Source organism: Salvia splendens, unplaced genomic scaffold (assembly GCF_004379255.2).
Source record: "Salvia splendens isolate huo1 unplaced genomic scaffold, SspV2 ctg991, whole genome shotgun sequence".
In the NCBI taxonomy this organism is placed as follows: domain Eukaryota; kingdom Viridiplantae; phylum Streptophyta; class Magnoliopsida; order Lamiales; family Lamiaceae; genus Salvia; species Salvia splendens.
This window is the reverse complement of record NW_024599683.1, coordinates 1-22,032: the sequence shown is the minus strand read 5'-3', so window position 1 is coordinate 22,032 and position 22,032 is coordinate 1. Positions and strand designations below refer to the sequence as shown.

The window sequence follows — 22,032 nt, the reverse complement described above, 5'->3', positions numbered from 1 at the left end:
TCCAAGGAACGTGTTTAAATGTTGAAATCACTTGTGATAAGTTGGAATGTGTTACGTGTGTCTTTACACCTTTGTGACGTATGTTGGGTTGGGGAATTTGAGAGAAAACGATAGGACATGCATAGTAAAATGGTGTTGTGGAAGGCTGACTTGTGTTGTCGTTGACAAGGGTGTTGTGTACTCGTGAACTTGAGGATCGAGAGTTGCTATAAGTTGGGTTGTGAATTTGCTAAGCGATCGAGGTGAGCTTTCTTTTCAAACCTCTTTACTTTTCCGAAAATTATTATGTGGCGATATAAGGGTGGTTTAACTGTTATGTCATGCCATGTTGTTTTTATTATGAGATTGTGTGCCTAATGCCTAGTTCGTATGAGTTCACTCCGTTAGGCTATATGGCTGTTGTGAAACGAATTCGGGTCTGAGTAGGGCCGTAAACCCTATCAGGCTGTGTACACTGGTAGGATCGTGAGCCTTCCTTGCAAGTCGGTCGGTCTCGTGGGCGAATAGTGTGGCCACACTTTCGTCGCACTGTGATGTGATTGATGGATTGATGTGAAAAGTGGAGAGATAAATTGTCTGGCCAGACTTGAATTTTTGTGTTTCTCGTGATATTTCTTACTATATAAAACTCGAGATCACTGGTATGGATGACATAACTTATTAAAATGTTTTCGGCATGAGCCCATTGAGTACAACAAGTACTCAGCCTGCATACTATTTTTCCTTATGTGCAGGTTGAGCGGGATGTTGCGGTGGATGTTGAGCTGGCTTAAGTACTTAGGATGCGTTGTGTCTCCATACATAGGCGTTATCCTTGACTCTCCTTAAACCTTATTTTTCCGCTGCTATAATTTGAACTATGTCTCAAGACCTTAATCTTTTCTTTGTGTTTTGTGTTTGAACATGCATGGTGGTGATAGGTTTTAAACAAATTTTTACGTTGCCTTTTGAAAATGGTATTCTCCGAGATTTAAGTTAAATGTTGTTTTGCTTTAGTTATTAATTGTTGTTTCTTAAGTCAAATTCTTTCCGTTGTCTTTTTTTTTCAAGTGTTTTACCTCATGTCTCTTCAAAAAAAAACATAACCGTAAACTCCTTAAACTAAGTTGTTTTTCTTTCTTTAAGTTAATTAAGTTGTTCCTTTAAATTGTCATCCATGCATGTCGGTCACGATCGTCGCGTCTGTGGTACCCCTTGTATGGGCGGTCGTGACAATATACCTTCGCTTTAACGACACCTGACCGAAACCTGCTCTTTCGCACACCAACGTCATCATATTTCAATAAGGCTTAGAAATAATCGGACTGACATTGCAACCTTTCACGATAGGTAGTCTAGGTCTATCTGGGTTGTGAAATTCTTGTTTTTCTTTGTTCAGAACTGACCGCGTACCTTAAATTGAGCGCAGCCCACAACCGGTCTACTAGAACAAAGACTTAGACTTATGTTATGTTCGCTTATACATTTAAATATGCAATAAACATCCATTAAATGTAAAATCATAACAACATTATGACAAAAATAATCTGTTGCATGCATTGAAAAATAATTATTAGAGGAGGTTGGCGAGTTAGATCCACTTAGTAGACACTACACTTAGCTTCCCTTAAAACGACACTGTTAATTGAGAGTGAGGACTTTATAATGGTCTTAGCAGCTTTTGGGAGTTACGGATCTAGGATTGAAGCCCCTACTGTTAGTAATTTACGCTTGTGCCGCATGGGCAAAACTTATGTGACTCGTTCTATCGAAGTATGAACTGTGGTAGGGTGTTGTAGTTGGAATTTGTATAACCATAATTGTGCAACCACTATTCTTGGAATTCCCCTATTTGCCTAATTTATTTGCTTTATTTTATTTGTTTTTGCTTAGTTAAACCAAATCTCTTGTTTTTCTAAATAGTATATGACGCTTAGTATATGATAGCCAGTTGCAATTATATTCCCCGTGTTCGATATCCCGGTACTGACGTTTAGCTATACTAGATTTACCGTGTATACTTGCATGTATTTTTAGTGCTAATAAAAAGTGCATCACATAACCAACATTCTATAAAGGGTTAGTATGTAATATTAATGTAAATAACTTATGTAATATGTTTTATGTTTAATAAATAAAGGGAAAAGTAAGATAGAGAGAGAAATAGTAGTGGAAATAATATTAGTGGAGAGTGGGTCCATATTATTATTATGGTATAAGTTGTTAATGATAATGGTATAAGTTGTAAATAAAATGATGTGCAGTGGTAGTATGTTGTTTGAAATTTTCAAAATTAGAAAGTTCATACTCTTTAGGGAATGACGAAAAAGGAAATAGTTCATACTCTTTGGAGACGCACGGATTTTAATAAATAAAGGGAAAAGTAAGATAGAGAGAGAGAAAGAGTAGTGGAAATAATGTTAGTGGAGAGTGGGTCCATATTATTATAATGGTATAAGTTGTTAATTAATGGTATAAGTTGTAAATAAAATGATGTGCAGGGGTAGTATGTTGTTTTGAAATTTTCAAAATTAGAAAGTTCATACTCTTTAGGGAATGACGAAAAAAGGAAATTGTTCATACTCTTTGGAGACGGAAGGAGTAATATTGAGAACCTACCCAAATAAAATAAGGACAATTAGTGTAACAAGTCAAAAAAAATCCACAAAAACCTACAACTAATGATTTGTTCTCTTTGTATTTTACTCCATCTTTTCACTTTAATTATTTATTACAAAAACGTCTTTACTACATAGGGATAGATGGAGTTTCTCATTAACACAACGCTAATGAACTAAGGTCATTCATCGTGAAATTACTCCCTCCGTCCTACTCAAGATGTCCACATTCTGGAGTAACACGAGATTTTAGGAATTGTTAGGTGGAGTAAGTAGAGAGAAAAAAAAAGTGGTTGAATATTTTAATAAGAAGAGAGGAGAGATAGATTTATTTCTAAATATAAAAGTGGACTTCTTGAATTAAAAAGAAAATATGGACATTTAGAATGAGAGAGGGAGCACTCGTGTAGTTCCATTTGTTCTTGATGTATTGCTAAAAGAATTGGGCTTAGGAGTTATTTTTCTCACTTGGGCCGATAAGTATAAATGAAGAAGATAGTATGGGTTATTTTTGGCTAAGTAGACCATCATATATTAATTAATCCATCTTCGGAATGGTTAATTCCCCTTAATAATTAATTCAAAATAATTAGTTTTCCAAATTAATTTACCCAAAAATACCCTGTAGGATTCACGCTTTATAATCAAATTAAAGAAATCTTGATTCTGATCAGCAAAATAGATTAACTTTAAATTAGGGATTACGTCACTTAATTTAAGTGTATCAGTTTCTTTTAATCCAGGTACTATGTTTTATCTTGATGTATTTTTTAACAAATACTCTCTCCGTTCGAATGTGAATGTGAGTCTCATTTATTTCCGGCACAATTTTTAAGAAAGATTAAAAAAAATAGGTGGAAAAAAGTTAGTGGTATATGGATCTCACTTGTACATACTCCCTCCGTCTCAAGGTAGTTGGGGCATTATTTTGGGCACGAGATTTAAGAAATTGATTTGTTAAAAGTTAAAGTAAAGAGAGTGAAGTAAGAGAGGAAAAAAGTAAGAGAGATGAAAAAATAGTAGAGTAAGAGATGGAATAAAGTTTCACCAAAAAAGAAAATTACTCAACTAACTTGGGACAAACAAAAAATGAATACGACTCAACTACCTTGGGATAGAGGGAGTATTAGTTTTAAATGAAATATAACTCCTATGCACGGATGGACCGAAATGGAAAAACGAAACTCTTGTTCGCATACAAAGGGAGTACCAATCTCTATTGGGCTAGAAAAGAGAGCGACCATACTATACCAGTTTAGATTAATCAAATTCGGTCCATGATTAAATGTCTCATATTTGATCGGCACGGGTTTTAAGAAATTGTTTGACTTTATAAAATAAAGTGAGTAGAAAAAGTTAGTTGAATGTGAATCCTACTTTTATATATTGATTTTATAATAGAACGTGAGTGGAATGAATTAGTGGAATGTAAGGTCCACTTACTAAAAATAGTAAAAGTTAAATGAGACAATTATTGGCGAAAAGACGAAAAAGAAAAAATGAAACATTTAATGGCGGGCGGAGGGAGTAGAAGGCCGGAACCCGTAGGTGTGGCTGTGGAAGGAGGTGGATGGAAAATTCTATCAAACATATTACCCATGTATATAAATTTATTTACAATTTATACCTCGTGACGACTGCTGAGACAAAACCAGTTTATTCAAATTCCACCAAAAAAGAGAAAGTAACATGTTACTGAAATCCTATTTTGCATATAATCTTTACTTTAGGCTGGTCTGTTTGACCAAAGAATCAAAGACCTTTAGTAGGTCCTGATCAAATCACTACCTCATAGTCTCTTCACCTTCTAGTTCTAGGTTGAATTATATGCATTCAGAAATCATCTGTGATTCCTGTTTGAATAAGTATTTGTTAGTCTATTAGCATGTACATGTATTGTTGATGAATGATTGTAAGTTGGTGATATGTCAAAAGTAATCTATTATCCATCCAAACTCAACATTTGCTAAGAATAGCAATAGATCAGCATACAACACTGAAAATACAGAGTAGAAGAAACATAGCTACAGAAGAAGCAATCTATCTACGATATGTAAAAAGCTTATACAACATACCTCTATACAAGAGCCGATGGCGATACTTGATCAAAAAAAGGCCGTTGATAACAATGCTTGTTAAAGCTATAGTTACAAAAACGACCACCATCTCCTGTGGTTATTATCTCGACGGCACAGAGGTCGGCCAGCGCCAGTTGCGCACAATCTAGCTGCGGATGAATCGCCAAACCACAGAATGAGAGATATGCCAAGAATACTGACAATCGGAGCAGCAAGGAAGAGCCATCTATTTCTTGGAGCATCATCATCCATGGAAGCATCATCAATCAAGTATTGCTCATCAACCATCTCACTTCTCTCATTGTCATCCGTTGGAAACTCATAGCGGCAAAGTGGGCACGTATTTCTTGTAGCTAACCACGGCAAGATGCAGGAAGGGTGATAAAGGTGCAAACAGGGAAGCTGGTTGACGACAGCGCCAAGCGTGAAGGAGTCCTTGCAGATTGCACACTCCTGCTGCTGTTGCTTGTCTCCATTAATCGTGAGACGTGGCAGATTGTTCATATATGATAGAGAAGCAGGAGGTGCCCCTCTCCTTGAACCTTCATTTTCAGCAAGATGGTCGAGAAGATCCTCAAAGCCTCTGGCATCAAGATAATCCCCCGAATTCCCAACATAAGACTCATCATCCAAATTGGTTAACACGCCACCAGTGTGTGCTTGTATCCGGTGGCGTATACTGAGTGGAACTGTGCCCATGAGTTGAGGGGACAGTAGCTGCCTGCGCCAGTTAACCAAGAGGCTCGGCTGAGCTTCACCTTCACTACTGTCATCTTCCGAATTCCACTGGAACGTACCAGCATTCATGGGGTCGATATCTAGCTCACTTGGGGTATCATCAGAGTCACTATCGTGGACAGCCCTATATCTCCGAAAGCTAGCATTGGAGTCAGACTCGTCAACATAGAGAGAATCGAAACCATCACTTTCCGTATCGGAAAAGAATCTCCTCCACATTGTAGACGACCGCACAGAACGAGCATCGTCTTGCCTTGCGATTTGTGAAAATTGGAGAGAGAACATACTCTCCATGGACTCAGAACTGACGAATCTTCTCCTCGATCGACCCCTCCTCCTATGGTGGACTTGAGGCGAGGGCGATGCAGTCTCAAATTCTTCAAGAAACAAAAAATTACAATCAGCGCAGACGCTAAAATCGTCAAGCTCGTCAGCCTCATTGTCGGATGGAAGAATTCTATGGCATAAAGCACAAGAGGAGGAATCCCCCAAATTACTCCGATCCATTTGGAAACTGAAATGTGCAGATTCATCTAGGTTATAGATTAGATACGAACATGATTAGAATTCAACGAAAATAAACCTAAAAGCATCATCCGTAATTACTCAATCTATTTCACTATTAAGAATCGGAATCAGAATCGGAATCGGAATCGGAAGGATTAAAATCTAGGTTAGAGTAGGGAGGGTAGATGATACGTTATAGACGTATCTGTAAGGATGATCGGCGGCGGCTTTGCTCGGCGATCGGTTGTTCCGCACGCGAGAGAGGTTCTCGTCGGGCAGAGAAAGAAGTTATTGAAAGCTTTGTAAGAGACGTGAATTTTTTGGGAAATAAACTTATCACTCATTACCATAATATGTTGACAAGTTTCCCTTTTTATATTCTAGGACCCTAGGGTGGTTCGACCTCCTACCTCTCGGGAAAGAACCACTAAGAAAACCCGAGATGGGGCTTATAGATGCGCCCGACACTTACAATATAATCAACACACTAATAATAATATAATATGCTTCAAATACACAACGTAAATAAACTATCTCATTTCGGCACACAATCGACAAGGCGATTGGGTGGCCGAGTGTTTCTCTTTGGACGACTGCTACTCTTCTTCTTGTTGGTTTGACCCTGTTGCTGCAACTTGTTGGAGCTATTCTTTAGTTGATCGGAAGTCTGGTGATGGTCTTGAGATGCCACTTGAACATGAGTTTGAGGTGATCCTGTATCAACTCCCCCGCGGATGAGAGAGTCCTTGTCCTCAAGGAATAGATCAGGAAACGACGCTGCACTATTGAAGTTGGTTCCCACGTGACAGAATCATCAGGCCAACGAAGAAGAACGTGATCGACGGCGTCGTTATCACGCAACATGGTCCGCCTTTCTAACACAGCAGTAGGCTTGATCATTAACTTACCATTACAGAATTCCTCTGGCCAAGAAGACAACACAGCAGTTTGGTCGGACTCCACAAAAGGCCGAAGTAAACTGACGTGAAAAATGTCATGAATGCGACTACCTTGCGGCAGCTTAAGTCGGTAAGCAACTTGACCGATTCTCTCGATTACATCAAAAGGCCCATAATAGCGGCGTGATAGTTTCGCAGACAGGGGTTTGGCAACCGAGTGTTGGCGATATTGTTGAAGTTTGAGAAGCACCTTATCGCCAACATTGAACTCTAAATCACGCCGATGTTGGTTCGCGGTGGCACGCATTCTTTGTTGAGCTCTTTCCAAATTTTTCCGTAGATCAACCAATAAGAGACCCCGCTGACGGATCAAAGCAGCCACAGCTGGAGGGGTTCGTGGAGACGGGTCAGCAGCAACCAGTGAAGGTGGTTCACGGCCATATAAAGCTTGAAATGGCGAAACCCCCAAAGCCTCATGGTGGAAACAATTTAATGCCAATTCAGCCCAAGGTAGAAAATTCGACCACCTCGACGGACGGTCCGCCGTGAAAGCGCGAAGATATTGCTCCAAACCTCTGTTTCGCACCTCCGTCTATCCATCGGTTTGAGGATGATATGCTGTAGAGAAATGCAATTTAGTACCACTCAACGCCATCAACTCTTCCCAAACCGCATTCAAGAACACCGAATCCCTATCGGAAACCAAGGTTTTGGGAAAACCATGGTGTTTGACAACTGTATTCACAAACAAATGAGCAACACGTAAAGCATCAAATCTGGTAGGGAGCGGCGCGAAATGAGCATATTTCGATAAACGATCAACGACAACCATTATGGTAGTGTACCCTCGCGAAGATGGAAGACCCGTAATAAAATCCATGGAAACGTCCTCCCACACCTGAGATGGAATAGGTAATGGTTGGAGTAACCCCGCTGGTTTTAGGGTGGAATATTTTGTGGTTTGACAAACCAAACAAGCAGCAACGAACTTCTTAACATCACGACGCATATGTGGCCAATAGAACGAGGAGACTAGGCGTCTAAACGTGCGGTCCACCCCGGATGACCTGCAGAAGGGGTACTATGATGTTCATGTAACAACACACGCTTAGTGTTAGACTCTGCAGGAACGAAAATACGACGCTTGAAATAAACAAGCTCGCCATCGAAAGTGAAGTGAGGGGATGCGAGACCGGCCGAAATCTGAAGAATCAAGTCTTGGAGCTCGGCTGAAGCTGCTGTGTCAGATTTCAAATCTGCCAAAATGGATGGAACCGGCTGTGACGCAGCTGCTAGCAATGCAGCATCGACTGAAGAAGAATTATCCGTAGGTTCATCTCGGCGGGACAAAGCATCAGCTACTTTGTTATTGCTGCCCTTCTTGTATTCAATGACAAACTTATACCCCATTAGCTTGCGAACATAGAGATGTTGATCCGGTGTTTGCACCACTTGTTGCAATAATTCTTTCAGACTTTTCTGATCAGTGCGGATGATGAATTCTCGGCCTAATAAATATTGCCTCCATTTTTGTACAGCTTCCACTATTGCGTATAATTCTTTGTGGTAAGTAGAAGCTACGCGGCGACGAGGACCAAGCTTTTTACTGAAAAAAGCTAACGGGTGATTATCCTGCAATAGAACCGCACCCACTCCAAAATCACAAGCATCAGTTTCGACACAAAACTGACGAGAGAAGTCCGGCAGACGGAGAACAGGAGCTGAAGTCATGGCTGTTTTGAGTTCACAGAAGCTTTGCTCGGCTGCAGGTGACCAAACAAATGAGTCTTTCTTCAATAAATCAGTCAAAGGAGCTGCTATAAGTGCATAGTTGGCGATAAAACGCCTATAGTATCCTGTAAGACCCAAGAAACCCTTAAGCTGCTTAATTGTCGAGGGAATGGGCCACGCGACCATGGCATCAATTTTACAAGAATCTGCCTTAAGCTGTCCATCAGTAATGATATGCCCCAAATATTCGACGGAGGTGCTACAAAAAGAACACTTGGAAAGCTTAACAAAAAACTGATTAGCTTGCAAGATAGATAATACCTCGGCAAGATGGCTAGCATGAAGATCCAAGCTTGCACTATAAATCAATATGTCATCAAAAAATACAATGACTGATTTTCTGAGCAACGGCTGAAAAATTGTGTTCATAGCCGCTTGGAATGTGGAGGGAGCGTTAGTCAACCCGAAAGGCATGACTAAGAACTCAAAGTGCCCATCGTGAGTTCGAAATGCTGTCTTGAAGACATCCTCCTCTTGCATCCTAATTTGGTGGTATCCTGAACGCAAATCAAGTTTTGTGAAATATTTCGCAGACCCCAGCTCATCAAAAAGCTCATTAGTGGTGGGAATTGGGAAATGATCAGGTACAGTAGCCGTGTTAAGAGCACGATAATCAATACAGAACCTAAAAGAGCCATCTTTCTTGCGGATGAGCAGCACCGGTGAAGAAAAAGGACTCTGACTGCGCTGTATGATGCCTTGATCAAGCATTTCACGAACTTGTCGTTCAATTTCATTCTTTTGAAAATATGGATACCGATATGGTCGCACATTCACCGGCCGGGAGTTAGGTTGGAGATGAATTTTGTGGTCAAAAAGCCGACGCGGGGGCATGCCTGAAGGTGTAGAGAAGACCTGAATATGATGTTGTAAGGTTGCCAAGATGGTCGGAGGCAAATCCGTTGGAAGAGACAGCGGCTGATCAGCGTTGAGATCCCTGTCAGAAGGGTCTACTGCCACAAGCTCATATAGGTCATGGCCTGTAGTTCGAGATAACATAGCGGACAGCATACAAATAGAAACCGGGCGCGGATTAGGTGTAATTCCTCGCAATAGAACTGGAGTGCCATCTTTGATAAATTCCATTGTTCTCTCCGGATAATCATGTGTAACCTTACCCAATGACTCCAACCATTCCATACCCAAGATTAAATCTGAACCATAAGCGGCAAGGACATGTAAATCCAAGACGAAAGAAGTCCCCTGCATCAACACTGTGGTCTTTTTAGAAACATGTGTGCATAGCAAATATTCACCGCTTCCCACATACACCCGGAACGGAGTAATAGGCGACAAGGGTAACTGTAATTTCTCAGCAACCCGGGGATGTAGAAAATCGTGAGATGCTCCTGTATCTATCAAGATACTGACTTCAAGAGATCCGATAGTGCCCACAATGGTTAAAGATTTTGCCCGTTTTCTTCCATCACGTGATTGCAAGTGAGATAAATCTGCTGTCACTATATCCTCATCTTGGTCAGTAACTTGTTCCTCATCTTCATCAATACCCATATAAACGAGAAACGTCTGATTGCACACATGACCCGGTGCCCACTTATCATTACAATACCAGCACTGACCCCTTCTTGAACGCTCAGCCTTCTCGGCGTTAGAAACACGCACTACCGGCAGCTTAGAAAAATCACGAGAGCGAGCAGAGGACGGCTGTCCCACAGCACTTGTGGTTGTAATATTCTTGTCTGAAGAAAGTAGAGGTCGAGTCGTTTGTCCTCGGGAATCCTTTTGAGCCCATGGCCGTTTGTGAAACCCAGTCGTTGTTGGCGCATTGGATTCGGCATGAGTAGCCGATAATTCCTGAGATAACGCGAAAGCAGATGCCAAAGTAGAGGGACGGTGGAGCTTTACCTGCCTTTGAATTGGTTGTTTCAATCCTGTAATATAGATAGGCAAGAGTGTAGACTCCGGCACGCCGGAAATTCTATTCATCATCTTTTCGAAAGCCAATTGATATTCGGACACAGAGTCCGTTTGACATAATTTGGAGATAAGACCAATATAATTTTCATAACATTGCGGATCAAACCTATGTCGAACATCTTCCAAAAAATCCAGCCAAGTGACAAAATGATTATTGGCACGATAATTAAATATCCAATCGTCGACTGGTGGATCAAAAAGCATCACAGTGTAGTGTAATCTGTGGTCCTCCGGCATCATTATATGATCGAAATAATATTGTACCCGCGAAATCCAATTCGAAGCATCAGAACCATCGAAATGAGGAGGATCCATCTTCACTCTAGGAAAATAATCCGAATTCTGAAATCCAGAATTTTGAAATCCAGACTGATGGCGGTTCGGAGGGGGATCCCAACAGGACTGCATACGTGGATGATTATTATCCCACGTTCTGGAGTAGTTATTGCGGTTTTGGGGCGGTTCCCAAACATTTCGTGGGCGGAATTGATCTGCCGAAAAATCAGGAAACTGATTGGACTGACTGTGAAACTGACGTGGTGGTCTATCCGAACGAATACGGTGACCGGCAGAGTACCCCGGATCGTGTGGTGGACGGGGTAAGGGAATCTCTGGAAACCGGCGAGTAGGATATGTTGACCGAGTATTGTGAATTGTCTCTGCGTGGGAATAATGTTTGGAGCCCCGATGAAATGACAAATTACTCCGATGGTGATCGAAATCGCCGTCATCATACTCCTGAATATCATAATGCGGATCAGGCTCAGGTGTATGCGTAGAGTCGAGATTGACTACGCGACGTTCAGTAGCGTCAATACGCGATTCCAAATGTGAAACACCCACCAATAATCGATCAAGTTTCGCATTGACAGGATCAATGGGCTGATTACGTCGCACTTCAGGCGACTCGAGTGCGTCAGAGCTATCCGGTATACGATTAAGAACTAAACTCTCCTTGCGACCTACACCGGATTGTTGTTTCGACGTCCCAGGTTCTGGTGGGTTGAAAGCAGAGGGCATTCCCCACTGGGAACCAGCCTGTTCGTTGGTAGACATGAGTTCCGGATGAAAGCACCAGATGATACGTTATAGACGTATCTGTAAGGATGATCGGCGGCGGCTTTGCTCGGCGATCGGTTGTTCCGCACGCGAGAGAGGTTCTCGTCGGGCAGAGAAAGAAGTTATTGAAAGCTTTGTAAGAGACGTGAATTTTTTGGGAAATAAACTTATCACTCATTACCATAATATGTTGACAAGTTTCCCTTTTTATATTCTAGGACCCTAGGGTGGTTCGACCTCCTAACTCTCGGGAAAGAACCACTAAGAAAACCCGAGATGGGGCTTATAGATGCGCCCGACACTTACAATATAATCAACACACTAATAATAATATAATATGCTTCAAATACACAACGTAAATAACTATCTCATTTCGGCACACAATCGACAAGGCGATTGGGTGGCCGAGTGTTTCTCTTTGGACGACTGCTACTCTTCTTCTTGTTGGTTTGACCCTGTTGCTGCAACTTGTTGGAGCTATTCTTTAGTTGATCGGAAGTCTGGTGATGGTCTTGAGATGCCACTTGAACATGAGTTTGAGGTGATCCTGTATCAGTAGATCCAATTGAGAGAGAGAGCAGTATATATACCTGATACGTAGATACGGCGGTGGTGGTGGTTGTGGCGGTAGAGTTCGGCGACGGAAAACCAAAGCACCGTGGACGAGCGATAAAATAAAAATTACTCCTACTACAAAAAATTGCGCAAAAGATAAAAGCGATAAATTGAGGAATAAATGTTTTTTTTTACTAGAAACTTATATTTGCGAATGTGCAGATATAGGGTTTGATCAATTGCTAATTATTCTTAAGTTGCTAAGAGCATGCGCAGTGGTGGCGTCCGTCGCCACCGCCGTCCGCGCCGCTGGCACGGACGCCATCCGCCGCCGCTGCGCTCGCGCCGCTGGCACGGCGCTGCTCGATGTATCGAGCACGTCCGTGCCAGCGGATGCACACGGGGCGCGCTCCCACTCGTCAACGGCTCGACCGTTGCATTTAAACATTTTTTTATTTTTATTTTTTAAAAAATCGGTTTTTTATTAAAAAAAACCGATAAAAATTAAAAAAAAAATTTCACTTCCCAAAAAAATATATCCGTTTATAACCGTTTTTTACACCTTTTTAATTTTTTTTTTCATTTTTTTTACCCCAAAAATACACATTTTCATCTATAAATACCCTCAATTTCACCCCAAAAATTCACATCAAACTACACAACTCTCATCATCATTCTCCAATATCCATTCTCATCTCCATTCTCTCATATCCATTTCATCTTCATTCTCTCATACCCTACAACATCACTATGTTCGGCCAAGACGATAACCCTTCGGGCTTTCACGGTTGGAACCCCGAATGGTTCGGTTCACAACCGTTTCCTAGTCCGGAAACGGAATATTCGGCCCCTCCTCAAACCCAAGATTCGGTCGTTCCGGGTGGCTACCGTCCATACCCAATCGACGACCAAGGTGCCTCTGAAGGGCGCTACGGGTGGACACCGGAGCCTAGGCCTCGCGCCCCTTCCCAAATGCCGATTCCTCCATCTCGCGCCGGTGTCCGCACACCGTACTCACCGGCGGAGATGGAAAGATTGTTCAAGGCGTACTTGGAAATCTCCGAAGATGCGGTGGTTGGAACGAACCAATCCGGCGATCACTTTTGGTGGCGCGTCTCTAGCCGGTACAATGCAAACCGGCCGCCCGGAACAATCGAGCGCAACGATAGTATGGTGCGCAACTGCATCGGCCGAGCCAACGAAGAAATTGGCAAGTTCAACGGCTATTTCATCCAGGAGTCCCGGAATGCCGGGAGCGGCCGAAGCGAGGTCGACATCATCACCGCGGCCAACCGTCGTCGCGGCTCGACTCCTGAAGCCAGTCCCGAAGCCGCTCCCGCTCCCTATGTGCCACCTCCACCCCCGAACAACTCGCTGTGGATGCTCTTAAGCCAACTCAATATGGCCGATAGGTCATCTATGACCCCCACGCAACTTGAAACACACGAGACCATGATAAAAGGTCTCCAAAAATAATTGGGGTTGATCCCGCCGGATGCGTAGTCTTATTAGGAGTTTAATTATGTAATTTTTAATTTTTAGGATTTTAATTATGTAATTTTTAATTTTAAGGAGTTTAATTATGTAATTTTTAATTTTTAGGATTTTAATTATGTATTTTTTAATTTTATTTGTAATTTGTAATATTTATTATGGTTTTTAAATGGATTTTAATATTATGGAAATGTTATTGTTTAATTGAATTTTATATTAATTGTGCTCGTCCTTGCGGAAGAGCACAGTTGTGGGTGTTGTGCTCTTGCCAGAGAGCAGACATGAATAGTACCGCCCGGGCCCACAACCGTGCCGCTGGCAAGAGCACGGTTGTGGATGCTCTAACTTACTAACTCATTAACGTTGTATATTAAAAATCTCAACCCGATGATAATGAAATGTCAACATAAACTTAAGTTAATTTTTTAATATATTGTGTTGATATTAATATTTAAAATGTCAACACAGTTTATTAAAAATATCAACACAAATATGTGTTGATATTTTAATGTGATCGTGTTGACATTTTTAACGAGTACTCTCTCTCTACCTTACTTTCTGTACAAGATCAATAACGAGCAATGGAGAACAACTACGAAGGTACTCCAGTTAATCCCGGGGGATGGTCTCAGACTCCCCCGCCTCCCGGTGTAGGGTCTCAGACGCCCCCGACTCCCGGGGCAGGGTCCCATACTTCCCCGGCTCCTGGGGGAGGTGGTTGGCCTCCGATGAGCGGGTACTACAACATGTACCCGTGGCAGCATATGATTCCGGGGTGGGCACCCGGCATGCAGCCCCCTATGCAGATGATGCCGGGGTGGGCACCCGGCATGCAGCCACCGGCGCAGCAGATGATGCCACCGGCGCAACAGATGATTCCCCCGGCGCAGGGGACGCACGGGGGGGACAACGCCTATCGGCCGACTTTTGATTTTTCCACCGGTTCTTCGCACACATCGACCCCAACAGATGCACAGTATACGGAGACCTTCTCCTTAGCGGACTTGGGTTTTGATATTAACGAGGTTTCGGAAACTCTCATTCAAAGCCAAGGACTAGGGCGGGGTAAGAAGAAGGGCAAGGCGAAGAAGGTCGGTGAGTCGTCGCAGCCCCAAGCCGAAATCCGGGGCCGGAGGAAGTGGACAGACGCGGAGAACGTTGCGGTTGCCAAGGCGTGGGTGAGTGTCTGCGACGATCCTCTGGTTTCGAACAACCAGAGGATCGTCAACTTGTAGGCCAAGATAGCCGCAGCCTACAGGGCATTTTGCCCTGAAGGGAGACCGTGCACCGGGGAGGAGGTCCGGAAGTGCTGGGACCGAATCAGGGCTGGCGTCTCTCGATTTTCAGGTTTGTACGCCAACGCCCTCCGCATGCCGACCAGTGGCCAAACAGAGGAAGACTGCAGGAGGATTGCGGAGAGAGCCTACCCCGATCCGGATAAGAAGTACTATGAGTTCACCTACTGGAACGGCTACGTTGTGCTCAACGAGTCGGAGAAATTCCGGGCAGGCGTCGACGCTGGCTGGTCGAAGAGGCAGAGACTGAACTATACCGGAGATTATAGCGGCAGCAGCGGTGGTTCGTCAGACCTCCCTGAGACGGCCCAGGAGGTCCCGACTCCTCGGTCGTTCGGTCGCCGACCTCGCCCGGTTGGGCAAAGGCGGGCGCAGCAGGTTGCGAGGGGGGGCACCCCGAGTTCCCAGGACGTCCATTCGGCATCCCCCCTCGGCAGGTCTACCGAGGAGCTCAAATTCTTCGCGCGCCAACAAACGAGCGCTCAAATGGTGAAGACCTTAGCCGACTTCCAAGCGGCGGTGGACCCCGAGGTGAAGGATTTTCTTCGTGTATTGCTCCAGAGCCAGCGTGAAGAATTGGAGGCGATGAGGAGGGACACCGGCGGGAATAGCCGCGGCGTAGGTGGCGACGGAGGCGGCGACGACGACGGTGAAGAAGCGCTGGGCGACGACGGAGACGAGGACGGCGGCGATGAGTGATTTTGTTTTACTTTTTTAAATATATGTACTTTTTAATTTTTGTACTTTTTTTATATTATTGTACTTTTTTTTAAAAGTAATGTACTTTTTAAATTTTAATATTATTATTCGAATTTTCCGTATTTGTCTCGTAAATTAAATTCCGTATGTTGATACAAGTGTAAATTAAATTATATAATTGTTATTAGTGATGTGGATAGGTAGTGTGAAGGCTATGTGAGGGCTATTTGATATCCAGTTGATGTGGCAAGCTGATGTGGCAAGAGAATTGTAGTGCTGATGATGTGGCAGTGTGAAGGCTATTTGATGGCTATTTAACGTCCGTGCTTATTGGAGATGCTCTAAAACACCCCGAAGCTAGGTCATAATTTAAGAAAGTAAAACAATGTGAAGTTATTAATGTCAATGTCAACGTCAACTTAGGTCATAATTTCTATAATAATTCCATATTTCTATAATCCTCATCTAAACTTTTTTTGGGTTATATACTGTATAAAATTAAAGCAAATAATGTCAACGTCAACTTAGTACATAATTTCTATAATTCCATATTTCTATAATCCTCATCTAACTTTTTTTTGGTTATATACTGTATAAAATTAAAGCAAATAACTTAAATTTACATTAGTTAAATACAAAAATTACGTTATTATAATTTCTAAAATAAGATTATTAATTACCAAAATTTACTTGATTAATTTTCTAAAGTTATTGTACTATTAATTAAATACTGAAACTTACACTAATTAAATTTCTAAAAAATTATATGCAAAAAACTTAATTAAGAAGGTTATTCAAATTATTAATAAAAATAAATAAAATTAAACTTGCTTTTCGACCGACTGCAATGCATGTCGCGTTCAGATTCGAACCGCAAACCCAGACCTCGAGATAAAATGCGGTCTGCCTCAAATTTGTGTTCACATTTGTGAATGCTTTAAAAGCCCCACTACGCTTATGGTCCCTCTAATCATGTTATATCGACGATGCAGGTTGTACGTTGTAGCTAGGGGATTGGAACTGAAGCTACGAGACGTACCGCAGCTACGGTGTGGTTTTGCTGCTCACCACATAGTTTTTGCTTTTTTCTATTATATTTTGTTTTATTATTTTATTCAGCAGTAGTTTTTTATTTCATAAATTTTATACTAATTTAATATATAAATAATTATAATTATTAATCTTTTGAGAATTTTAACTTTATACTAGTCATTAAATAAACAATAGGTTATTTTGTATTGTACTCCTATTTAAAATAGATAGTGTGTGTTGTAGTAATTGTAGTTTTATATTATTATTTGTTACTCCTTTAGTCCCTAGTTAAAAGAGATAATTTGTTTTTAACACGAGATTTAAGAAAGTGTAATTTTATTAGTTAAGTGAAAAGAGAATAAAGTATTAGAGAAAATCAAGTAGAGAGATTAAAGTATAAGAGAAAATACAAAAAAAATACTAATTTATCTTGGGACGTCCCAAGAATATGAATTACTACTACTTAACAAGGGACGAAAGGAGTATTGTTTAGCTATTTTTTTGCAATTAAATTAATTTCATTAATTATGTACTATTATTACTTTTAAAAATAATTAATTTCAAGTAGGTAATTTTTTAATTTTGATTTTATGATACTCCTAAGTAATTTAATTTTAAAAATATTGCAATTCAAATAAATAAGGATAAATTGAAAAGAAAGTGATTAGAAGATAAATAGTTGATGGAGTGTAATGATATGTATGAGGTTTGATGAATGTTGAGTGGGGCAAAGTATATGAATACCAAATTCATTCAATCATTCTCCTCAGTTTTAGCACGCCTCAAATTGTAAATACAGCAAAACAAAATATTGGAATCAAAAGTCAATGGTAAAAGATAGGAATGTAAATGAGTGGGATTCCAAGTTTAGTGATTGTTAGTGTTAAGTTACTAAATTAGGCATATAACGGCATAGATGTTAACTCTGAATCTTTCTTGTCCAAATACAGACATAAGTAACTATATCTGATCTTGATCTGCTGTTTAAAAGCAGCAGCAGAGTTTGATTCATCTTCATAAAATACTAATCCATTATTCAATGTCCTCAAGGTACTAATAAACTCATCTTCCTTATCATCATAATATTACTAACTCAACAACATTTGTAGGAAGGTAGTGGCCAAGTCCTCCGGCCAGAGGAGGAGGAGGAGCCCTCGAATCTCAGCCCTCGATAATCGTCTAAATTTAGATGATACAGCTGCAGCTTTACCTCCACTCTCTAAATTACCCAAACAAGTCTGGAAGGTAAGTAAGCATTCACTCTCATTCGTCATAATGTATGCTGATGGATGGCATGCTGCAGGGTGCTGAGAGTCCCAAAACGATGGCTTCGTGAGTTTAAACGTACGCTTGAATTTGTGCACTGCACTCTGGCTTGGCTTATACGTGTGTTTTCGATGGTGTCAGTGGATTGGAGATCTCTCAAGCAAAATCAAGACCATGATCATGATGGTTGGTCCAGTCCAATATATGAATTCAGTTCTTGTGGCTTTATCATATCAGCAACGGTTTTAATCTTTTCGATTACTAGGCAACGGAGTAATGCCAGCGAAGCACACACTCGAGCTTGTTCTTGATACACTGCAGAGGTGAAGTGAAACTTGATTGTATTAACTACCTACATGAATGATTAAGTTGAATACTGAATATGAATTCATGTTTTTTAGGAGAGATACATATGAGATATTTGCTCAACCAGTTGATCCTAATCAGGTTTGTGGTTTGTTTCTTCATCTCAAATTCTCTTAGCTCAGCTCGACTATCTCTCGTTGTTTCTAAACAGGTTGAGAATTATTACGAGATCGTTAAAGAGCCTATGGACTTTGGCACAATGAGGGCTAAACTCCATGAAGGATGTACCAAAATCTTCAACAATTCAAGGTTTGCTTCGCTTTGCTTCATGTTTCATGAGTAAACAACAGAAGCCAAGGCCTAAATTGGTTTTATGTTGCCAGCATGATGTGTTTCTCATACCAGAAAATGCAATGCATTTCAACTCCTCCACCACCACTTACTTCAGACAGGTAACACTAAACTCTCAACCTCAACGTTATTCTCCATTTCATCGACGACCTCTACTGTGCCACAGGCGCGTGCTATACATGACTTAGCTAATAAGGTCTTCATCTCCTTAAAACAAATCCCGAAAAGCTTTGTCGAGGGGACAAGACGAAGATCTATGAGGAAAACTTTATGCGTTCCATCCCTAAGCCCCTGCTTCAACATTCGACCAAAGACCACTGGTTTTTATCTTCCTCTTCCCTGTTTATTTCCATGTTTTGCAAATTCATCCCTGAGATGAATACATGTGTGTATATATATACAGGTAGGACTGTCGAATTCTCGAGTAGAAGATAGGAGGAGAGTGACATACTTGTGCAAGGAGGATGCAGCAGGCTCAACCACTTCCAAACCACTGATTCTGGTAGGATTTCATATAGATAGACATGTTACAAAGTGGCACATAACGAAATACATCTCGTCTTGTGTTGGCAGGGAGACATTAGCTACGAGGATAGCTTAATGTCGTATGTAAAGGATTTGGGACCAACGGCACAAATGGTTGCAATGCGAAGCTACTAGGACAGCATGAAACAAAACTTGTCACCAAACCAAAACAATTCAAGACATTCCGCGACTTTGCTCCTGCAGGCTGCACCCCCCCTTTACCAAAGCTAGCAACACAGCTCGAGATGGGGAAGAAGCAAAAGTTGAAACAAAAGAGAAAAGACAAGAAAAGCACAGCCGATTAAAGATTTGAATTGTTCATCAAGACCGGTTATAACTAGCTTTAGAGAACTGCCATTCTGAATACAAGTCCAGAAACAAGAAAAGCTGCAATGTATCAGCAACTCCCAACCTGTCTGCGATGAAGCTGCTCCGCAGAAGCCAGAGAGAAGCATTTGCCAGTATTATCCCGCTTCACTTTCGATATCTTCCCTTCTTTAAAGCACGGCTTGAGCAGATAATGCAGTGAGATGGGGTTGAAGAGGAAGAAACCGGGGCTCTCGATTTAATCAATGAACCTGTATTTCCTGCTACATTTATAATAACTGTCTGTTTTGATCCTTTTTATTTCAATAATGAAAAACTGGAAACAATAGACAGGGTAACACACATGCAGCAAGTAAAAAAATTGAAAGTACACAACTGGGGACATGAGAGTTCATCAAAACTGTGCTTTTATATACCGCAGCTATATGCTTATACTGTTGACAGTGAATGTAACTCCACATACACTTTCTGTTTACAATGTATGACCGTGTCAATGGCAACATAATATTTGCATTAAGATTTCCTATGCAGATGGTGTGATCAGGACAGAGCTGCTTTTGGGTCGAGGATTAAAGCCTCCAAAGCAGAAAACTTCCTGAATTAAAATAACTGAAAAAATAGACAAGTTGACCCATCACTAAACGATCTAAGATCTGCCGGTTTCACCAATGCACGGCATAGAGGGCAAGTACGTTCTCTCTCAAACCTGGGGACAAAAAATATCAATAGCTCAAATCAAGACAGTACAATAAAGTTTTGAGAATCTGACTTCATACAATATGCCTTGCAGCTATTTTCAATATATTTGTAGCTCAAGCAGCCATGACGATTCTTGACATATTTGGATTAATACTAAGGTAGGAAGAGAAAACCAACCACTCAGAAACACAGTCCTCACAAAATATGTGCTTGCAACGTAGAAGGACCGGAGAGTGCATTCTTTCCTGGCAAATAGCACACAAATCTCCAGCTGCAGTGACCTGAATATAATCAAATCAATGAAGTGGCAGAGACTAGTCATCAAGTTGAAGCACAAAAGGGGCAGCACCAATGTCAGTATGAAATTCGATACAATACATAGAGAGAACATGCAGCAAAACAGATTTTCAGTGACAATAGCACATAATCATAAAAGAGTATGGCAACACAAAAATTTGGAACAATTTTTTTTCTTGTGGGATGATGTTAGGTCTTTCAGCTCATCAAGAATTTTCCAAATCTTTGTCTTCAAAAGTTCCATCCCAGCCCCATTCCAATTAAGAATCAAGTGGCTGGTAATGCAGTGAAAGGACATCAGGCATTTTTTTAAGTACATTTGAACTGCAGCTAAACCTAAAAAGGAGCACATGTAAGGCAGTGGGTGAAACTATTCACAGGCAAGGTGTAAACAAGGGTTGACATTTACAAAATTTAAATGCTTGTGCTAAAGTGGAAGCAAGTTGACCAGTATAAGCCTATATATATATTAATGTATATATATGCATTTCCTTAACTGGATAATTTTTTTAAAAAAAAAGTTTAGCCAAGTGAATCTTCCTTAACAACAGCTCAAATAATCTGGAATACAGTGACACTAAGGCCATAGAAAGAAAAATGAATACCTGTTCAGTTGTAGCATAAGCACCATAGTGGATGTCTTCCCTTGACAGTGCTTAAAGAGCAGTGATGAATGATTGGACCTGAAAACACTAACTCAATCAGCAGAGCCTAAAGGCAGGGAATATAGAATTCCTGAAAAGATCCACTGCATACTACTGCTACAAATCTATAATTTTTAATCATTAAAAGAACAGACTTGGCTGAAATACATGTTTATACCTTCTCAACAACAGAAGTAAGCTTGAAGGTTAAATACAATCCAGTCATAAGCGACGAGAAAAGGCTCCGTATTCTTTGTTCAAGAAGAAACGGTACCAAACAGGGGCAGGGAGCAGTGCACGATAAAAGGAGCAGCAGGTACTCAACCACAAGTTAACAATTGACCCTGAGAATAAACAATATATCATTAGCAGGTATGCACTTTCCGAAACAAACATAAAATTACAAGTATCTAGTTGACAGAAGGCACAGAAATAATTTACCTGCCTACGGTAGTCCGACCTCTGCTATTTTTGTAATACATCAAGAGCATACATTGATGACCATTGCTGCTTGACGAACAAGTGTATCTACAGAAAAAGGTGCATCATAAAGAACAAGGTCAAATATACTGACATGTAACTCTTCAAAATCGCAGTGATTAATGAAAAATGACTCACCATTACCATGATAATAAATATCGCATTCCAGAAAGAGAGGTATGGTTCTTGGAGGCAGCATCAGCAAAGGATAGAGCACATCATCTTTCCGGTACCACCAGTAAATCCCGAAAACATGAAGTGAGTAAAGAACGACAATGCCAATAAGAGTCATTATTTTCCTCTCACCCTGAAGAGGAAAGGCAGACCCTTGTTACAAGTGACTTTAAAGTGAAACTTACGGGATTTTCATTCTTCACAGGAAATGATGAAAAGTTTCTTAAAATATATGAAAATCTACGTCAAGTACTTTAGTGCCGTCTGCTTCCGTACAATAT

At 41.0% G+C, this 22,032-nt stretch overlaps 2 protein-coding genes, 1 long non-coding RNA gene and 1 pseudogene across 3 annotated transcripts; 1 reads left to right on the top strand and 3 right to left on the bottom strand.

Annotated features, from left to right (window-relative positions):
• The first annotated feature begins 330 nt into the window (after positions 1–330).
• On the top strand, positions 331–6,274 carry LOC121791999. Its single transcript, XR_006048796.1, has 3 exons — positions 331–349; positions 2,742–2,746; positions 6,106–6,274. It is a non-coding gene; the product is annotated as an uncharacterized LOC121791999 (long non-coding RNA).
• On the bottom strand, positions 4,697–6,035 carry LOC121791998 (E3 ubiquitin-protein ligase CIP8-like). The gene has a single exon (XM_042189793.1). The coding sequence runs from the start codon at positions 5,918–5,920 to the stop codon at positions 4,745–4,747; it is 1,176 nt and encodes a 391-aa protein (XP_042045727.1). The 5' UTR covers positions 5,921–6,035; the 3' UTR covers positions 4,697–4,744.
• Positions 6,275–7,851: 1,577 nt separating the features above from the next.
• On the bottom strand, positions 7,852–11,604 carry LOC121792000. The gene has a single exon (XM_042189794.1). The coding sequence runs from the start codon at positions 11,602–11,604 to the stop codon at positions 7,852–7,854; it is 3,753 nt and encodes a 1,250-aa protein (XP_042045728.1).
• Positions 11,605–20,044: 8,440 nt separating this feature from the next.
• Positions 20,045–22,024, bottom strand: LOC121791997 (annotated as a pseudogene).
• Between the last annotated feature and the right edge of the window lie 8 nt (positions 22,025–22,032).